Here is a 19,051-nt window from a genome sequence, read left to right as displayed (position 1 = left end):
CTTTTTGTGTTTCACTCACAAGAGCTCGTTTCAAGATTTACAGAAATGCATAAGTTAATTCAAGTGTCCCATGATTGGTGATTTTTTTGGAGGGCTGAGTGGACTCAAACTAGTGACTTGGTGTACAGAGCTCAGTGTAAGGAATCTCAATATGCATAGGGAACTTAGAAATCACTAGGTTCAGCCCCAGAATTTACAGGTGGGAAAACAGGAATGAAGAGGTAATATGACTTCCTTTGCATTACACAACTAATGTCTTGAGGTGGGATTTGAACACAGGTCTTACTGACTCAGTCCTATGCTCTATACACACTTAAAAGCATTTCTAGACATTAAAGTGACTTACCCAGCATCATAGTAATGTTTTAAAAACTTGAACCTGGTGCTGTGTGTTGAGGCCAGCTCTCTTCCCTCCTCCATGTGCTATGTTGCCTCTGATCTTCAGATTTAAACACAGGTGTGGAATAGCTGTTTGGCTTGAATATAGGTCAAGTCGCCCACCCTAATTTCATGGGAACACCATTTTAGGCATGCAGCCTATATTTTAGCAAGTATTTATCAAGTTCTTACTACGTACCAGGCACTGTTAGCCACTGATAAAAGTAAAAGAATGAAAGAACCCATACTATTCAGTGATAGCCTTTTGTTTGCCTTTTTTGTCCATTCCTGAGAATATCACATCTACTTTTGTAAAATTTTGTTATTTGTAGAATGTTAGTATATTTTGATAAGCTAGGGAAAAATGCATACCTAATTTTAGGGCTATCCTAAATCTTTTATGATAATTGTTATAAGAGTACATCCGTCCACCCCAACCTCCCATGCTGACCTACTTGCACTTATCTTGGTTTTGTAATTTCTAGCCTTAGAGACATTTTCCTGAGATTAAATTTTAGTAAACATTCATTAAACATCTGCTTTGTACAAAGTACTTGCTGGGTGCTGGAGTAAAACTTTGTACCTCTCCGGGAGTTCTAAGAGTTTGTGGAAGAACAAAGATAGTAACTACTAATATTGAAACTATTACAGGTAGAAAGTACTATTTAAGGACCTAAGAAAACACGTTTCCAGCAGTGATTATAGTCACTAATGTTATTCCTGATAAATTGCTTAACTTAGTAAATAAGGTTAAATTGGAAAACCCCAAGGCTATGTTCCCCTTTAAACTACCTAGCAAATGATGGAAAATTGATCACAAGATAATAAAGGGTTAGTCATTAATGTGTCAGGTAAAATTTGGAAGGATTTCTGAGAATGCCTGTTTCCTCTTCAGTTTGTCCCAATATTAAATATCAGATGTTTTTCTTTTAAGTAGAACTGAAATATTGTCAACAATTGGAATTCATTTCTACCCTGGAAAAGTTTGGATAATTATTAAAAGTTGCAAAACACTTTTTCTTTTAAGCCCTTTAATAACCCTGAATTAGGACCACGATTAATCTCTTAAAACTTAGGAAAATGAGGTTTGCTGTGGTTATGGCTACCATGAGATGTTTCAAACACATGTCTTTTCTGACTCCCAAGTATAACATTCCATCCACTGTATCACCCTACCATAACCAATATAGCTTTCTTTAAAGTGAAAAAAAAAAAATGCTATGCTAAACCAGCCTAATGTTCCATCTGGCTGCCAAGACCTACATAAATATTCCTGCTATCAGCCAAATGTTTGCATAACTGGCATTTGTCTTTCTGTATAAGAAGCACCATATGAATAGGTTAACCATATGTAGGTTACAAGGTGAACTGGTAGTTCAGTTTGCCCAAAGCACATCTGACCTTAAGGCCACATGTGCCCCTCTAGGTCCTCAAGTGCAGCCTGTTGACTGAATCCAAACTTCACAGAACAAATCCCCTTGAAAGGATTTGTTCCATCAGTCAAAAAGCGATGCCCAAGAACCTAGATGGCCACGTGTGCTTTAGACTGCAGGTTCCCCATCCCTGCTTTAAGTAGAGGAGAGTCTCACTGCGCATATAGACCTAGAATTAAAATTTTAGGCCCTGGAAGGAGTGTTCCTGGAACCCTCTGATACTTGGTTGCCCTTTTCCAGCCTTACTGTATCTTCCTAGTTTTCCAGGCTTAAGCACATGGTTATTTTATACAATAGGATGATGGTTGTTGCTTCATTTCCTAATGATAGCCAACATTTTGTAGGCTCCCCTCAGTCCTAGCAATACATAAATACATCATCATGAGTGTATGGTTTTTAATGTTAAATGGTTTAGACAGGGAGGTTTTCAAGGTCCCACTAGCTCATAAAAACTAAAGTATAGTGATGATTTTTTAAAAATGGTCTCTCCAAGGTTCTCAAAATGTCAGTCATTAAGTGCTTATTGGGTGTTAGGCACTATACTAAGCACTGGGGATACAAAGTGAGGCAAAAACACTCTGCTCAAGCAGTTCATTCTAATGGAGACAACATACAAGTAATTATATACCTGAAAGATAAAATTGGACAAAAGTGACTTGCAGGCCAGAACTAGGTAAACTTGCAGTATGTGGGATTTGAGCTGAGCCTTGAAGCTAGGAGTCTAAAGTTTGGGGGGATAGGCTATGTATATACAAAAGGGTTGTTAAGCTTTTTAAATGCTGAATGAGGAAGTTAGGTTATTCAATCCAGGAAGGCAATAGGGAGCCACTGGAGTTTGCTGAATGAGGCAACGACCTGTGTGGGAGACAGATTGGAATGGGGAGCAAATTCCTCCAGTCCCATTGGTCCATTTTTATACAGCCTGCAAGCTAAGAATGGGTTTTTACATTCTTAAATACAAGAAAATTATTTGAAAATGTTAAAATTTCTTGCCTTGCATAGGCCTTATGAAAACAGGTAGAGGGCTAAGCAGGCTGTTGTATTAGTAGGCTATTGCAATAGTAAAAGTGAGAGGTCCATACAAGGGGTGGTAGTTGTATGAGTGGAAAAGAGATGAGTGATGTGAAAGTTATGTGAACAGATTTGTTATGTGGGGTGAGTGCAGATGAGTCAAGGATGATAGGTTATGGACCTGGGTGAATAGGAAGATGGTGCCCCGCCCCCCCCCCACTTAATAGTATTTATTTTTTTCCATTTACATGCAACATTTGGGTTTTTTGTTTTTGTTTTTGGTTTTTTTTGGCTAGGCAATGGGGTTAAGTGACTTGCCCAGGGTCACACAGCTAGTACGTGTTATGTGTCTGAGGTTGGATTTGAACTTAGGTCCTCCTGACTCCAGGGCCGTAGCTCTATACACTGCGCCACCTAGCTGCCCCCAACATTCACTTTTATGAGATATTCTAGTTCCAATTTTTTTTCTCCTTCCTTCCTCTCCAAGACAGCATATAATCTGACATAGGCTATACATGTAAAATCCTATTAGACATATTTCCACGTTAGTCATGTTGTGAAGGAAGAATCAGAACAAAAGGGAAAAACCTTAAGGAAAAAAAAATAGTATGCTTCGATCTGCATTCAGACTCCATAGTGCTTTCTCTGGATGTGGATAGCACTTTCCATCTTTAGAAATTGCCTGAGATCATTGTATTGCTGAGAAGAGCTAAGTCTATCAGAGTTGACAATTGCATAGTGTTGCTGTTAACTGTGTGCAGTGTTCTCTTTGTTGTGCTCACTTCACTCAGCATCAGTTCCTGTATGTCCAGGTTTTTCTGAAATCCGCTTGCTCATCATTTCTTAGAACAATTAATTTCTAATTCTTTGGATGATGGCTTTAAAAGGTAACTGGAAAGTTGAGATGGGAAGGTTTGGAAAGAAAATCTTTACAGGTACTTGAACTGCTTTGGGGAATTCACTATGACATATCTAAGAGGTAGTTGGTGATTTAAGACTGTAGCTCAAGTGGGAGATTGGGACAGGATATATATAGATCTGGGAATGTAATCTATATAAGAGACAATTGGACCCATGTGAGCTGATGAACTCACCAAGCAAGATAGGGAAAAGAAGAGGGACCAGGACGGAGCCACAGATAGTAGATGAGAACAATTAAGTAGTGTTTCATACCAAAAGACTGCTGAAGGAGACCTATATGCCAACAAAAATGATTATCATAACTCCAGTGCTGAGAAAGAAATGGCAGCAGTAAACATTTTTACAGTTTAGCTTTTTGCCTTTAGAAGAGGAACCATGTGCACAATACACAATAGTAATTGACCATTAGTAATCTAGTGTTTGATAAACCCAAAGATCCAAGCTCTTGGGACAAGAACTCACTATCTGACAAAAACTGGGAAAATTGGAAAACAGTCTGGCAGAAACTAGGTATAGATTAATACCTTCACACCATGTACCAAGATAAGGTCAAAATGGATACATGATTTAGATAATAAAGGGTGATACCATGGGCAAATTCAGGGAACATGAAATAGTTTACCCTGTCAGATCTATGGATAAGGGAAGGATTTATGACCAAGACAGCATTACAAGATGTAAAATGCATAGTTTTGATTATATTAAATTTAAAAAGGTTTTGCACAAACAAAACCAATGCAGCCAAGATTAGAAGGAAAGCAGAAAGTTGGGGGAAAATTTTCTACAGCAAGTGTCTCTTGATAAAAGCCATATTTCTCAAATATTTAGAGAACTGAGTCAAATTTATAAGAATTCAAGTCATTCCCCAACTGATAAATGGTCAAAGGATATGAACAGGCAGTTTTCAGATGAAGAAACCAAAGCTATTTATAATCGTGGAAAAAAATGCTCAATCACTACATTTAGAGAAATGCAAATTAAAATAATTCTGAAGTACTACCTCACACTTACCAGATTGGCTAATATGAGAAAAGGAAAATGACAAATGTTGGAGAGGATGTGGGGAAAATTGGGATACTAATGCATTGTTGCTGGAGTTGTGAACTAATCCAACCATTCTGGAGAGCAATTTGGAACTATATCCAAAGGACTATGAAACTGCATACCCTCTGACCCAGTAACACCTCTACTTAGAACTTCCCAAAGTGGGTGATCCCCCTCCTTGGGGGGCACTGGAACAACGGGGAGGGTCGTAGTAGCCTTGGGTGCAATTGAATAAAAATAAGAGGGTGGTGGAAGCAAAAGGAAAGAAAAGAAGATAAAAATTTGAAAAACCATTTGTACATGTTTCACCTATTGTGTAACAGTGTTAAAGTCAGTGATTACATTATTTTCCACATACACAAAATGCAAGTTATAACTGATCAGTGGTCAAGTCCACCAACAAGTCTTAACAAGTAAGTGTTGGCAGGTAAGCTTGTCTCGCATTGTTGGGAAATCCAGCATGCATCAGCAGGAATATGTGTGTGTAATGATTTGTTTGCAATACAATACTATATGGTTACATCAACAAAATTTCAATGTAAAACTCACAAATTTACAATAAATTTAAGATGAATCATTTTTTAAAATTAATATTTTTCTATTTTTTGAAATTATGCAAATTTAAAAAACCCATTACAGGGTTAAAGAAGGTAGATTTGGGGGGGGGGTGGCGCTGAGTAATTTTTTTTAAAGGGGACAGTAGGCCAAATAAGTTTGAGAACCTCTGCTGTACTAGGTCTGTATCCCAAAGAAATTTTTTTAAAAAGGGGGCAGTGGGGGGGAAAGAGAGGACCTATTGTACAAAAACATATATAACAGCTTTTTGTGGTGGCAGAGAATTTGAAATTGAGGAGATTTCCATCTACTGGGGAATAGCTAAACAAGTTGTCATATATTATTGTAGTGGAATATTATTATGCTATAAGAAATGATGAGGAGGATGCTTTCAGAAAAATCTGGAAAGACTTGCATGAACTGATGCAAAGTGAAGTGAGCAGAGCCAGGAGAACATTGTACACGTTAACAGCAATATTAAACAATGATCAACTGTAAGTGAATAAACTATTCTCAGTAATACAGTGATCCAAGACAGTTCCAAAGGACTTATGATGAAAAATGTGCTATCTACCTCCAAAGAACTGATATGAGTCTGAATGCAGATCAAAGCATACTATTTTTCACATTTTTTTGTGGGTTTTTTTTTTTGGTCTGTTTTCTTTCACAACATGACCAATATGGATATGTGTTTTGCATGATTGTACATGTACAACCTATATCAAATTGCTTACCCTCTCAGGGAGGGGAAAGACAAGGGAGGGAGGGAGAGAATTGGGAACTCAATTTTTTTTTAAAATGTTAAAAATAGTTTCTACATGCAGTTGAGGAAAAATATATTTTTAAAAGGTTAAATTAAAAAAGAGGAACCACGTAAAATTATGTAAAAATATCCACGTAAACCAGCTCCTCTTACTAGAAAAGCTACTCATGACATCTTACTATCAAGTGGAATAATGTCATTTTATGCAAAATGCAAAAGAAATATCTAGGGAAAAACAAGTAGTGACATAGAGCTTCAGGAGCTGTATTCTACCTAAAGAAGGAAAAAAAAAACATCATGCTTTTTCTGACCAAAAAAGGAAGCCCACCTTACATAAATATCAGTAACATTCAAACTCTTCCATTCCTGAGCCGCTTTCATAATAAATGGAATTAGGAGAACACTTGCAAGGAGAAATCAGAGGAGAGGCTTCTTTCCCAGGCACTTTAAAGAGAACTTGGCAGCAGAAATGCATCACTTACAATACCTAGGCAACTTTGTGGGTCAAGTGTTTGGTGAATGTACTGAAGTGAGGCAGTTGGAATGGTCACATTAGCATGCATAGTAAACTCTTTTGAAGTGGGTAAAGACGAGTTGTACTTTTCCCTTAACAAAAAGAACTTTCAGTAATTGAAATATCCGTTGCCTGGTTGAAGAAGGGAGTACTGAGTTTGCATATGGATCTCAATGAATACTAGATCTAGCCCTTAAAACATGCATTTATCACATTATATACTTTTAAGTTGTCCAATTTATACAGATTCAGATTGAAATGAAAAAAAAATTCCCAAGGATTCAACCACATATTTCAATTCATTGATTCACATTCAAATGCTTAAGTAATACTTGTTTATACAAGCTACTATAAAAATTCTTTACATACTTTATTGGAGTGAAAATTTTTTTAAATCATGCATATTTGTATCCTTCATAGAGCCTTAGATATAGTAGAGAAGCAAATATTTGTTAAATGTCATCACAACTTGCCTTCCAATTTATTGGTCAAAATTTTTATAATTTTTAATGTTCTTTACTAAAGGCAGAATGGAGAGACAGAATTATAACTACTATCTTAAATATGTTATAGATTAAAGAAATATGCCTTTAAAATGCTCTTGCCACATTTTCTGGTCTCCACAGCCACGATGCTCACATTGTCACATGCCACATCTGTGAATCCACTACAGGGAGAAAAGAGAAAATGCTTGTAAATGAAAAACATGTAACAAGAGTTTAATGTTACCAATTACCCTCTGGAATGAGTCACCTCTGTAAAGACAATTTCATCTTTCCAATGAGTTCTTGGCCCTTGAGGGCTACCTGGGACATTAGATGTGAGATTTTTGAGAACCCAAGTGGCTGCTGTGGAGCAAGAAAGCATTGCTGGGATGTTTCAGACTGAATGACAATCACAACCTTTTATACTTAGACATCCAATCTTAGGCACTAAAATCCCAAGGAGCACTCACTCACTGGATCTTTGCCAAACAAAGGCCTGCTTTCTATTGAATTTGTAAGGTTCACTGGTTCAGTAACTAAGGTAGTATTCATTCAAATGAAAAACAGCATTCCACAATGCTTCAGAGTATCAAAATAAGTGTTCCAAAGAGCTGAAATTTCAAGATTTATATGAAAACTCATGAAGTGATTCTAAGTCCTCTTAGAAGATCCTATTCCCATCCCTAGGTGATGGCCCACTTTAAGCAAAATTCAATACACAAAATTCCAAAGCCTCCAAATAACTGAAGGCAGTTCCTTGAAATTGCTTTAAAGGGCACCTGAACCGTACACAAAACTGCCCCAGGTTACGTCTCAATAAATGTGAGAATAAAGGCAGTAAACAGTAAGTCCCACATGAATTTTAATTCTCCCATAGGAATCGCCACTTTAAACAGATTTATTCATTCTCACAGCTATTAGGTCTCAGACCACCGATATTCCAAGTGTGCCTGCCCTGAGGTCTGCATGGCCTTCATCACCTTGTACAACTGAACCCCTTGTTTTTGCAAATGCTAACCTTAATATCCAAGCTGAACCCACAAGAATAGACACTTGCAGAACCACAGATTCTGCTTAGGAAATGACTATTAGTAATAAATCGACATCTCTAAGACATTTAAAGTTTTTCAAAGCTCTTTCCTATCATTTTATCTTTATTTCAATCTTGGTAGGTAGTTTAGTAAACACCATTTTTCAGATGAAGAAATGTTACCTGGACCACCTGTGAGATCCCCCTAGTAAGTGATAGCAGCTCTTCAGAACAACAGTGTTCTTTTCCCTTTTCCATGTGTACACTCGTAGAGAGATGTCCTGGGAGGAGGTGACGACACGAAAACTGTCCTTAAAATGAGAAGATATGACATGAGTTTGCCCAAAATTAAAAAAAGAAAAGGGAGAATGATGGCTGAGTACCTGAATCATCATACCACCCATATGGATGTGATTGTCTGGTGATGGTCCTGAAAGGATGCTAACAAGTTGCCAGTGATTGAAAAGATTGTCATTCCTGATCCACATCCTAGAAGAATGATGTCACTACCATGGCTTTCCAGTATATGAGGCATTCTGCTGGATTCTGGCAATATGAAACTTGCAACCTGTTGTGCTTTTATCATTAAAACAAAAAAGAAAACCAGTAAATAGCTCACATGGTAGCTAAAGCTTTTAGCATCTAGAAATTACTAGTCCTAGAACAACTAATAAATATACAGTGACCCAGTCACAAACACATTTATTGCATTTATTAAATACCAAAAGATAGCCAAGTTTTTTGGAAGAAAGGATCAAATTAGGGTGAGGTATCTAAAAATTCTAAAACCTGACTCATTTTCATTATCAGCATTTCCAATCCATTGTTTTTCTGATAATGAACCAGCAATTTTAAAAATCTGAGAAACATTGTGGGTTCTAAACTTGGAAGCCCATATTTCATTTCATTGGTGGGAAAGGTGGTAGGAATAAGCTAAGTGGGAAAGAAGACTATTTTACTTGTCCTCAATTTTTACCTAGTGCCCAGCACAGGGCACTACAAACAGTATGTGCTTAATAATTTGATAAAGCAGGTTCAATGATAAGCTCTGAGAGACATCATAGTACAGAAAGAAGGTTGGTTCTGAAATCAGAGGACCTGGATTCTAAGTCTAAATCCACCTTGATGCTTACTACCTGTGGGACCTTGGGGAAGTCCCTTTCATGTCTTACCTTCTGTTTCCTCATGTGTAATAGAATGAGGGTATTGGACCTAATGCCCTCTGGTTAGCTCTAGTTCCTATGTCAGGTGTATATAGCTCCACAATTATATGGTATGTGGGTGCCTGGGCCTTTATACTTTAATTCCTATGAGGTATCTGGAATGAGGATGGTAGCAAATTCAAGTTTTATCAAGGTAAAGTTTGTGCTGAGTACCAACTTTATCCCCTAATCTAGAAATCAAATACTAATTACATTTTATGAAAAAAAGGATTCCTTTAAAACCAAGTCAAAGAATCGTGCTACTTCTACCATGACTGAAGCATTCTGAAGAAAAGACAGTGAATATAATAAGTATAAAAGTGTCAGGGAAAACAAATAATTCTTTATACCAGTGTCAGAAAGGTCCAAGACATAAGAGCATCTGCCTATCTTAAAGGCTGGTGTGAGATATTGAAGTCATTGTGTGAGATATTTACACTGACCTGTCAAAACTGTGGAAGGGTACACTGCCCAGTGTAAGAAGTACTGTGATCCACCGAACTAGGGATCAGGAAAGATCATTTTATATAAAAGTATCACCTTATATAATAGTATCTCCCCCAGGCACTGGCCCATCCAATCCAGGATTAGCTCTCTAAAAGGGGCATCTAAGGATATATGGTAAGAAGGACTAATGGCTTTTAATGATGTCAACCATTGGGGAAATACTCTAAAGACCATCATTGTAAAAACTTCAAAAGTTCTGTGGTTTGAGGCAAATACTCCCTTGACAGAATCAGGTCCCAATTGTATAATATTTTGGCTTAGAATGTCGTGAGTATGGGGCAGCTAGGTGGCACAATAGATAAAGCTCCGGCCTTGGAGTCAGGAGGACCTGAGTTCAAATGCAGCCTCAGACACTAGACACTTATTAGCTGCGTGGCTCTGGGCAAGTCACTTAACCCCGATTGCCTCACCACACACACACAAAAAAATTAAAGCTCTTAAAAAAAAGTCGTGAGTTGCTATGGCCAAAAGAAAAAAAAAAGGTATCAACAGGGAGTTGGTTACGAATCTTCAAGTTTATCTAGATTGATTCTTGGACAACAGATGCAAAGTCAATTCTGATGCCCATATGTAAAGCTCTTCCAGTTTGGTAGGACCTGACAGAGGTTCATGCTCTATTGGTATAGCCTTTGAGAATGTGTTATCATTGCCATGCCATGATGAAACATCAGAAGAGTCTTTAATGGAGGTTCAAAACATCTTAGTTCCCATTAATTACTCATTATGGATGAGTTTCCCATGAATTTATCAAATCCTTCTTGAGTACAGCATTAGCATTTACTGACTCTTGAAATAAGATATTCTATATAAATACACAAGATATTCCATATATCACAAGATAGTCTCTCTCTCTGGATAGATAGATATACACATATATACACACACTTCAAGAAGAATCTGGATGACCACTCATTGTCTTGTGGAGATTTTTGTTGTTGCTGTTGTTGTTGAGGGTTGGACTACATGACTACTAAAGTCCCTTCCAATTTTTGGAAATTCTGTGATTACCTACAATATAGATCTGGACCTTTGATTTTTAAATCCTGTCCCCCACCACATCCACAGTCTTCAAAATGTTCTATGTCCTAATCATAAAAGGCCTAATCACCTTAATAATCATTTCCCTAGCCTACATATTTATATCTCCAAGAACCACAGAATCTCAGAAATGGAAGGTACCTCAGCTTCTATCTACCCCAACCCATATCTGAAAAAATGACCCCCACTACATCATACTCAACAAATGGTCACCCAGCCTTTGCTTGAAGAACTCCAGTGAAGGGGGGAGACTCATTAACTCTCAAGGTAGCCCACCCACTTTTGGATAGCTCTCATTGTTTTGAAATTTCCCTGACATCAAGCCTAAGAGCTTATCTGTATAACTTTTACCTATTGCATCTAGTTCTGCCCTGGCAATATACAAAATCAATTCAGAATCATAGAGCTAGGAAGGACTTGAGAGATCATTTAATTCAAATTTTCAATTTTACGCAAGGGGAAATTGAGGTTCAGAGATGAAGTGATATGTGAAGGGTCAAGCAGCTAGTTACTAGAGCATTCTATTCTAGAATCCAAGTTCCTGCTTCCTAGGGCAGGGTTCTTTTCTCTATACCATGTGTGTATGTATGTATGTATGTAAATGTATGTATGTACACATATGTACATATACACATATCTATCTATATATCCTCTATACCACATATACCATGTGTTTTTTCATTAGTGAAAGAAAAGTACAAATTTTGACTTGTTATAAGGGGCAAAACACACAGTTTGGGGAAAGAACGGAGCTTACCCAGTATTTCCACTTTATTCTTGGATCGTTTTGATGCTATATCAAAAGTGGTAACAGACAAGTTTCTGGTTGTTCTATCTTCATGCAGCACTATTAACCTGGCTGCCTCTCTGGGTGCCCAGCTGGCATTCCGACATTCCCCAACAGGCAGGGAATTAGAAAGAGGCTTATCTTCAGATGGTCTGGTCAAGGAATCTCTATGAAATACCTGCAGAGACATCACAAACACCACTGTAGGTATAACCTGAACCATTCCAGGAATATCTGTGCCTAGGGCAAATTCAGTTGAAGGTAGGGAGCTGGCCTAGAAGGACTTGGGACCCTAGTGGTGGCAGTGGCCCAGGTGTGCAGTTCGGTGCTCCAGGTTGGTGAGAAGGCAAGCAGGAAGCAGGCCCAGCAGACAATGTTTGCCTCGCAAAGAAACATGTACCACCTTAGATGTCAGCAGCCTAGGGCGAAGTCTCATACGTTCCATGCTAGTTAGGGCTCTGGGTCCAACTAGATATATTTGGTGAGCAATACATGGGATTAAATGGGTTTACTGTTGAGGAATCAGTAGCTTTTCCAAAGTTAGTTCTATCCTTGTTCTGCTGCCTATGGACATCATCATGTACCAGATTTCAGATTCTGGTCAACAGTAATAGTCACACTGAGTTTACTCTGATGGCAATAGTTAAGTTAGTAGTCCAATGAAAACAGCCAAGCTACAATCATAGAACTTCAGAGCTGTCAGGGACCTCAGAGGTTATCCCACCCAGCAAATTCCTTTTATAGAGGATGGAACTAAGACAGGAGGACCAGGCAGGCTTCTTCTTCCTCACTTCCAGGTCTTTCCCCTACCACCTTCACTCAGGAACCTCTCCTCCTTTAAGATTCACTCTACACAAGTACAGCAGATTCCGGTGACTGGTGTCTACCCAGTCATTCTTCCTCCTTTCTCAGGTTTACCTATCTCACAATCTTCTTCTCTACTTCAAATCCTACCCTTCCACTTGATGGCCCCTCAAATACCCTTGCTTCCCAGACTATCCATTTCCTTAACAACTCCTATGATCTGCATCTTCACACCAACTTAGCGACACACAGATATGATTAGACCCTTGATTCCCATCTTCACCCACAAATGTTCCACTGTCATAATCCAGAACTCCTGTACCTGACCATCACCTCCTATCCTTCTTCCAGTTCACCCTGTACCTCACCCTTTCTAAGTCCAGCCAGTGTGTTCCCTTTGACCCAGCTATGCCACTGCCAGGTCTGTACCCAAAAGAGATCAAAGAAAGAAGAAAAGATCTTACACACACAAAAATATTTATAACCGCTCTTTTAATGGCAGTAAAAAACTACAAACTAAGAGAATGGCCATCAATTGAGGAATGGCTAAATAAACTGTGGCATATGAATCAGATGAAATATTATTGTGCTATAAGAAATGAGGAAATAGATGCTTTCAAAAGGACATAGAGAGACTAATATGAATCTATACAAAATGAAGTGAAAAGAAGCAGGTCAATTCATACTATGCATCAATATTATAAAAATGAACAATTTTGAGGACTTTTATAAACTAATGATGAATGAAATAAGCAGAACCAAGAAAACAATTTATGCAACACCATAAAAACAAGTAACTTTGAAAGCTGTAAGAACTATGATCAATAAAATGACCATTCATAATTCCCCTACTAAACTGTAAACTCTCTGAGTGCAAAAACTATCGCATGCTTGATATTTGAGTCGCCAGCAAAGTAGACCTTGGCACTTAGTAAGTGCTTAATAAATGCTTTTCCATTCATTCATTAATTTCAAGCCACTGAAACCATCCCTGTCACCTATCTTTCAGCAAAGGACCCTGCCTCATACTTAACTGAAAAAATTGAGGCCATCTGAGATAAGTTCTCCCTCCTATCCAATTCAATACATCAAGTCACCTCAGCATCACAGGCTTCCCCCCCCCCCGCCCCCACCACCACCACTCCCAGCACTCAATTCTTTCCTCCTTTACTCCACTGTCAGGGGAATAATGTTGCCTTTCTCCTTGCTAATCCCAGATCTTCTGCGTGTGCCCTTGATCCTATTTCCGTCTGTCTCCTCCAAAAGCTTGTCCTTTTGATCATTTCCTCTCTTCCTCATTTTCAACCACTCATTCCTTCTCTGCTGCCTACAAATATACCCAAGTTCCTTCATCTTTAGGAAAAAAAATAATAATTCACTTGGCCTTATCATCTCCTTAAGTTATCTTGTATACCTCGTTTTCCTTTCATAACCAAACTCCTAGAAAATATTATGTAGACAAGTTGTGTCTGCTTTCCTGCATCCCACTCCCTTCTGAACTCCATCATTTTACTGAAACTGCTCTTTCCCACCCCACAAGGTCACCAATGGTCTTTTTGTTGCCACATCCAATGATCTTTTCTCATCTTTCACCCATATTCAAGCAGTTTCCAAGTTTTGTAGGTTTAACCTTCTCTATGTCTCTCAGACCCTCCTCTTCTCTATTCACAACACAGCCATCCTCATCCAGGCCTTGATTGCTCTCAACTATTGAAATGACCTCATAATTGGTCTCACTTTATCTAATCTTGCCCCTCTACAGCCTATCCTCCACACTGCTGACTAACTGATATTCCTCAGGCATAAGTCTTCCTGGGTCACTCTTCTGCTCAAAAAGCTGCAGTGGCTCCCCATTGCCTCTGGGATAAATACATACTTCTGTTTAGAAAACCAGTGTGCTCCAACCTACCTTTCTATGCTGATTAAACAGTACTCCCCATCACATGTTCTACACTCCAGCCAAGTTGGCTATTATTTACTTGCTATTCCCTATACATGCTATTCTATCCCCTACCTTGGCGGAAGGCATGGTTTATGTGGGAGTGATGAAGCTGGCAGGTACAATGGGGTCAGAATATGGGTAGCATTGAATGACAGGCTAAGGATTTTTTATTTTATCCTGTAGGCAGTAAGAAGTCTCTGAAGGGTTTTGATCACTGAACAAGTCATGTGATCATATTGCTTTAGGAAGACAAATCTGGCAGCTCAGGCAGAATTACCAGGAGAGGAAGATAGACAACAGGAAGGCCACAACTGAGGCATTAAGTGATCGCAGTCTTAACTTGGGTGATGTTTGGAGAAAGGAAAAAATGATGGCGTGGATTAGAGTGAGATTTTGAAGGAAAGCTTCTATTTCTCCACTACTTCCTCCCTCCCTTGTGCCTTGCCTAACTCCCCAAAGCCTAGGCTCTGCTCCTCCTGCAGAAACCACCCTCTCACTAAGGCAAATGTTCCCATCTTAACTCACTACAGGAATAGGGACTGGACCAGTGATTTCATTGAAATAAGGAACTCCCAGATGTGGAAACTCCCTCTATCAATGCATGCTGGCAATTTTGCTGAAACCTAGAGACTTATAGAGATGCCTAGAAAACTGACAGGTAGAGCATCTTGCCCTAATTTATACTGTCCAGTACTTGTCAGAGACAGAACTTGAAACAGGTATTCCTGGCTTCCTGATCTTCCTCTCAGTAACTCTCTAGTAACTCACCATAAAGAACCTATGTGCCCTTGGGAAAAGAGAGCTTGGAGGTCAGCAGGTCCTGAGTAACAATTTCTAGGTCAGAACTGATCTGTCCTTCCATCAGACTTCTCTGTTGCACTTACATTCTAATGAGTATTGAGTTATTTTGTGCCTTTGTTTTCTTTCTCCTATTGGAGTGGAAGGTCTTAGCTCCTGTAATAGAACACAGGACCTTGTACAGAGTAGGCACTAATAACAGTGTGCTGGACTGAACTGAACCAAATGCTGGAACCTATTCCTTCAGCATGTCATCAATATTTCAAAGTACACAACCTAGCAAGATGTTCCTCAGATAAGGCTCTACCTCTGCCAAAACATCTGGAGTCTCTGTAGAGCCAACTAACAGCCAGTTCTTGTCAGGTGAGCAGAGTAGCAAATCTATATGACAATTTTGAAATGCAGTAACTCGGGAGACCTCCTTCAAGCAGGGAACTGTTAAGGTATAAAGCACACCTTCTGTAATGGCCACCTAAAAAAAAAAAAGAAAAATTAGAGATATTTCCTACAGAAAACAGGAATAAACAGAACTCACAAGGCAGAGAAGTAGGAGCCTAATTTGGTGCTCAAAATATGTTTATAGTATCTGAGCTCACACACTATAAGTTGTCAGTTTATGTCTGTTTTGCCAGCTTTGTCCTAAAAAATAATGGATAGCTGGTTAAGAAAATGGTTCCCAAGGATGGGATTTGGATTTGTGGACCACAGTTTAAAATATAGGAATGACAGGCTACCAGAGAGGGATGTGGAGCAAATAACCATTCATAATAGGAAAACACTAGAAGCTTTCCCAGTTAATATAAAGGAAAGCAAGGGGGCCCCCTTTCCCCACTAATTTGACATAGTCTAGAAAGGCTAACAACAGCAATAAATCAAGTGAAAGAAATTAAAAGCATAAAAATAGGCACAGAAGAAAAAAAAACTATTTGCTGATGATATGATGGTTACTTAGAAAATCTTAGGGGATCAGTAATGAAAGTTATATAATTTAATAGAATCAACAAAGTAGCAGGTTACAAAATAAACTCATAAAAAACTAACAGCATTTCTACATAGCAATAAGAAGAGCCAAGTGCAAAGACTAGAAAGTAAGACTGATTTAAAATAACAACAAAATGCATAAAAATCTGGAAGTGAATCCATCAAAATCCATTCAGTTCCTGTGTAATAATTGTTAAATGCTCCTTTAATGAAATAAAGAAATAAAGAAATAAATTCATATAACTGAAGGGATAGTCAGTGTTCTTGTCCAGGCTATGCCAATATAAAAGAATGACAATACTACCAATATTAATTTACAGATTTTAATGCTATGCCTAGCAAGCTACCAAAGGAGTACTTTTCAGGGCTAGACAACATAATAATAAAATTCATTTGGAGGAATAAAAGATGTGAAATATCAAGGGAAATAATGAAAAAAGTAGAAATGAAGAGATAAGAGCACTTTCAGGTGCCAAATTATATTATAATCATCAAAAATACTCAGCATTGGTTAAAAATAGAAAAGTAGATCAATGGAACCAATTAGATAAGGAACAACCAGAAATCAATTGAATTCAATGATCCAGAGTTATAAACCTAAAATATATATTAATTAGGGAAGAACTCCATATTTGACAAGAATTGCTGGGGAAACTAGTCAAAAATAGACTGTTAAAAATTAGGGTTAGACCAACATCTTCTGCCATCTACCACAATAAACAAAATGAATGTGCAACCTAAATGTTAAAGACCACATCATTAAAAAATTAGAAGAGAACTAGATCACATCTTTTCACATCTATGGCTGGGGGCTCATTCTTAACTAAAGGATACAGGCAACTACAAAGGATAAAGTGATTATTTTGATTACATGAAACTGAAAACCTTTTGATTAATAAAATTAATGCAAACAGAATAAGAAGACAACTGGAGGGGGGAAAATCTTGCCTTCAAATATCTCTGATAAAAGTTCGATAACCAAGTTATATAGATACTAACACAAATATATAAAGCAAAAAGTCATTTTCCAATAGATAAATGGTCAAAGGGGATTAAAAAATAGTTCTTAAAAGAAGAATTGTGAACTATTAACAACCATATGAAAGGACATTATATAATAAGAAAATAAGAGAAATAATAACAGTAGCTAACATTTATATACCACTTTTTACGTGACAGGCACCATGCTAAGCCCTTTATAATTATTACTTCATTTGATCCTAAAAACACTGGGAGGTAGGTGCTATTATTATCCCCATTACACAAATGAATAAACTGAGGCAAACAGAAGGTTAAGTCACTTGCCCATAGACACATAGCTAGTAAGTGTCTCAGACCAAATTTGAACTCAGGTCTTCCCGACTCCAGGCTCAGCGCTCTATATTCACTGAGCCTAGTTTAACCTCATACCAAAACAGGCAAAGATGACAAAAGATAAGAATAGTAAAATCTTAGAGGGATTATAAAGAGACTGCCACACTAATACATTGTTAGTGTAACTCTGAATTGGTCCAACTATCCTGGAAAGCAACTTGGAACTATGTGAAGAAAGTGATGAAAGTGTTCATGGCCTCTGACTGAAAGCTCCCACTGTTAGGTATGTACTCCGGGGGGGGTCACTGACAAAAAGAAAAACCCCATATACAACAAAGTATTTATAGCAGTATATTTTGTAGTAGCAAAGAATCAAAAACAAATTCCCATTGACTTGGTAATGACAGAACAAATTACAGTATTTAATCATAATGAAATATTAATATGTTAGAAATGATGAATATTTTGGATGCAGAGAAGCAAGAAAAGGATTCCATTGAACTGATGCAAGATGAAATAAGCAGAACCATAAAACAGGGAAAATAGAGATGATGTAAAAATGAAACATATCAATAAAAATATTTAAAAAATAAAAAGTAGGAAAAAGAATACAGTGACTACAAAAAAATTTAAACCTTGTACATTGTTTGAGGGACACTGAGAAGATAAAGAAAGTATCAATGGGACAAAGCATCCAAAGAGCAAAAGATACCAGGAAAAACAAGGAAAAGAATAAAGGAAGAAATAAATTAATGTTTCACAGAAAATATTATTCCCTTATTAGCAATTCAATATTGTAGTGTATTGTAGTGTAATAGGATAATATAGGAGAACTTTGCTTAAGTGGAAGTATTTAAATATATACACACATACAGGATGAAAATGAGGGGATAGAACAAAATTTATTATTCAGGCAGCTCTAGCGGGAAAGAAGTTGAAATCATGATTTCAGATAAGGGAGCAACAAAAATTAATATTATCAAGAGAAATGCAGAAATAATGTTATGCTTAAAGGTAACATGGACAGTGAAAAACACCATATTCAAACCAAATGCCATAGTATCTAGGTGTTTAAAGGAAAAGTTGGATGAAGTACAAAAATACAAGAGGAAACTCATATTCTTCTTTCATAAAGAGATAAATCCAAAAGAAAGAAAAACAAGCAGGAAAATCTAAAACTGGACAGATTATTGGAAAAATAAGATTTGACTGACCTGTGGCAACTTCTGAGTAGGAATATTAAAGAAAATGCATCTATCTCAGCATTTTATTAAAAAATGGTCACGTACAAGGGTATTAAGGAATTATGAATAAATACAGATTAGAACAATAATAATGAACAAAGGAAATATGAGCAAAAGAGATCTAAGTGGAGATTTGGTAATGACATTCTAAGTAATGAACGGGTCCCTATAAGTTATAGAAACAATAATTACGTTAATGATAACAATGAGAAAACACACATTATAGCTGTTAAAGCTATAAATTGAAAACATACATTATACAATTAAAGTCATTCTTAGAGGGAAATTTATGTCTGAAAA

The 19,051-nt window shown here is 37.5% G+C and overlaps 1 protein-coding gene across 4 annotated transcripts in view; it reads right to left on the bottom strand.

Annotated features, from left to right (window-relative positions):
* Positions 1-6,972: 6,972 nt before the first annotated feature.
* Positions 6,973-19,051, bottom strand: part of FBXW12 (F-box and WD repeat domain containing 12) — a 29,206-nt gene continuing 17,127 nt past the window's right edge. For 2 of the 4 annotated variants that reach the window (XM_027836882.1, XM_027836881.1), the window contains 5 exons: positions 15,520-15,684; positions 11,639-11,846; positions 8,532-8,710; positions 8,318-8,445; positions 6,974-7,286 (listed from right to left, as the gene is read on the bottom strand). In XM_027836882.1, coding sequence (XP_027692683.1) covers positions 7,187-7,286; positions 8,318-8,445; positions 8,532-8,710; positions 11,639-11,846; positions 15,520-15,684 — 780 coding nt within the window. In that variant the 3' untranslated portion in view covers positions 6,974-7,186. Of the gene's footprint in view, positions 7,287-8,317; positions 8,446-8,517; positions 8,711-11,638; positions 11,847-15,519; positions 15,685-19,051 lie in introns of those variants that run through there. The other 2 variants (XM_027836879.1, XM_027836880.1) reach the window with 2 other exon arrangements.

The sequence above is a fragment of the Vombatus ursinus genome, unplaced genomic scaffold (genome assembly GCF_900497805.2).
Source record: "Vombatus ursinus unplaced genomic scaffold, bare-nosed wombat genome assembly UNPS02014820.1, whole genome shotgun sequence".
Classification (NCBI taxonomy): Eukaryota; Metazoa; Chordata; class Mammalia; order Diprotodontia; family Vombatidae; genus Vombatus; species Vombatus ursinus.
Note: the sequence above shows the minus strand (reverse complement) of the source record. Positions and strands in the feature narration are given on the sequence as shown.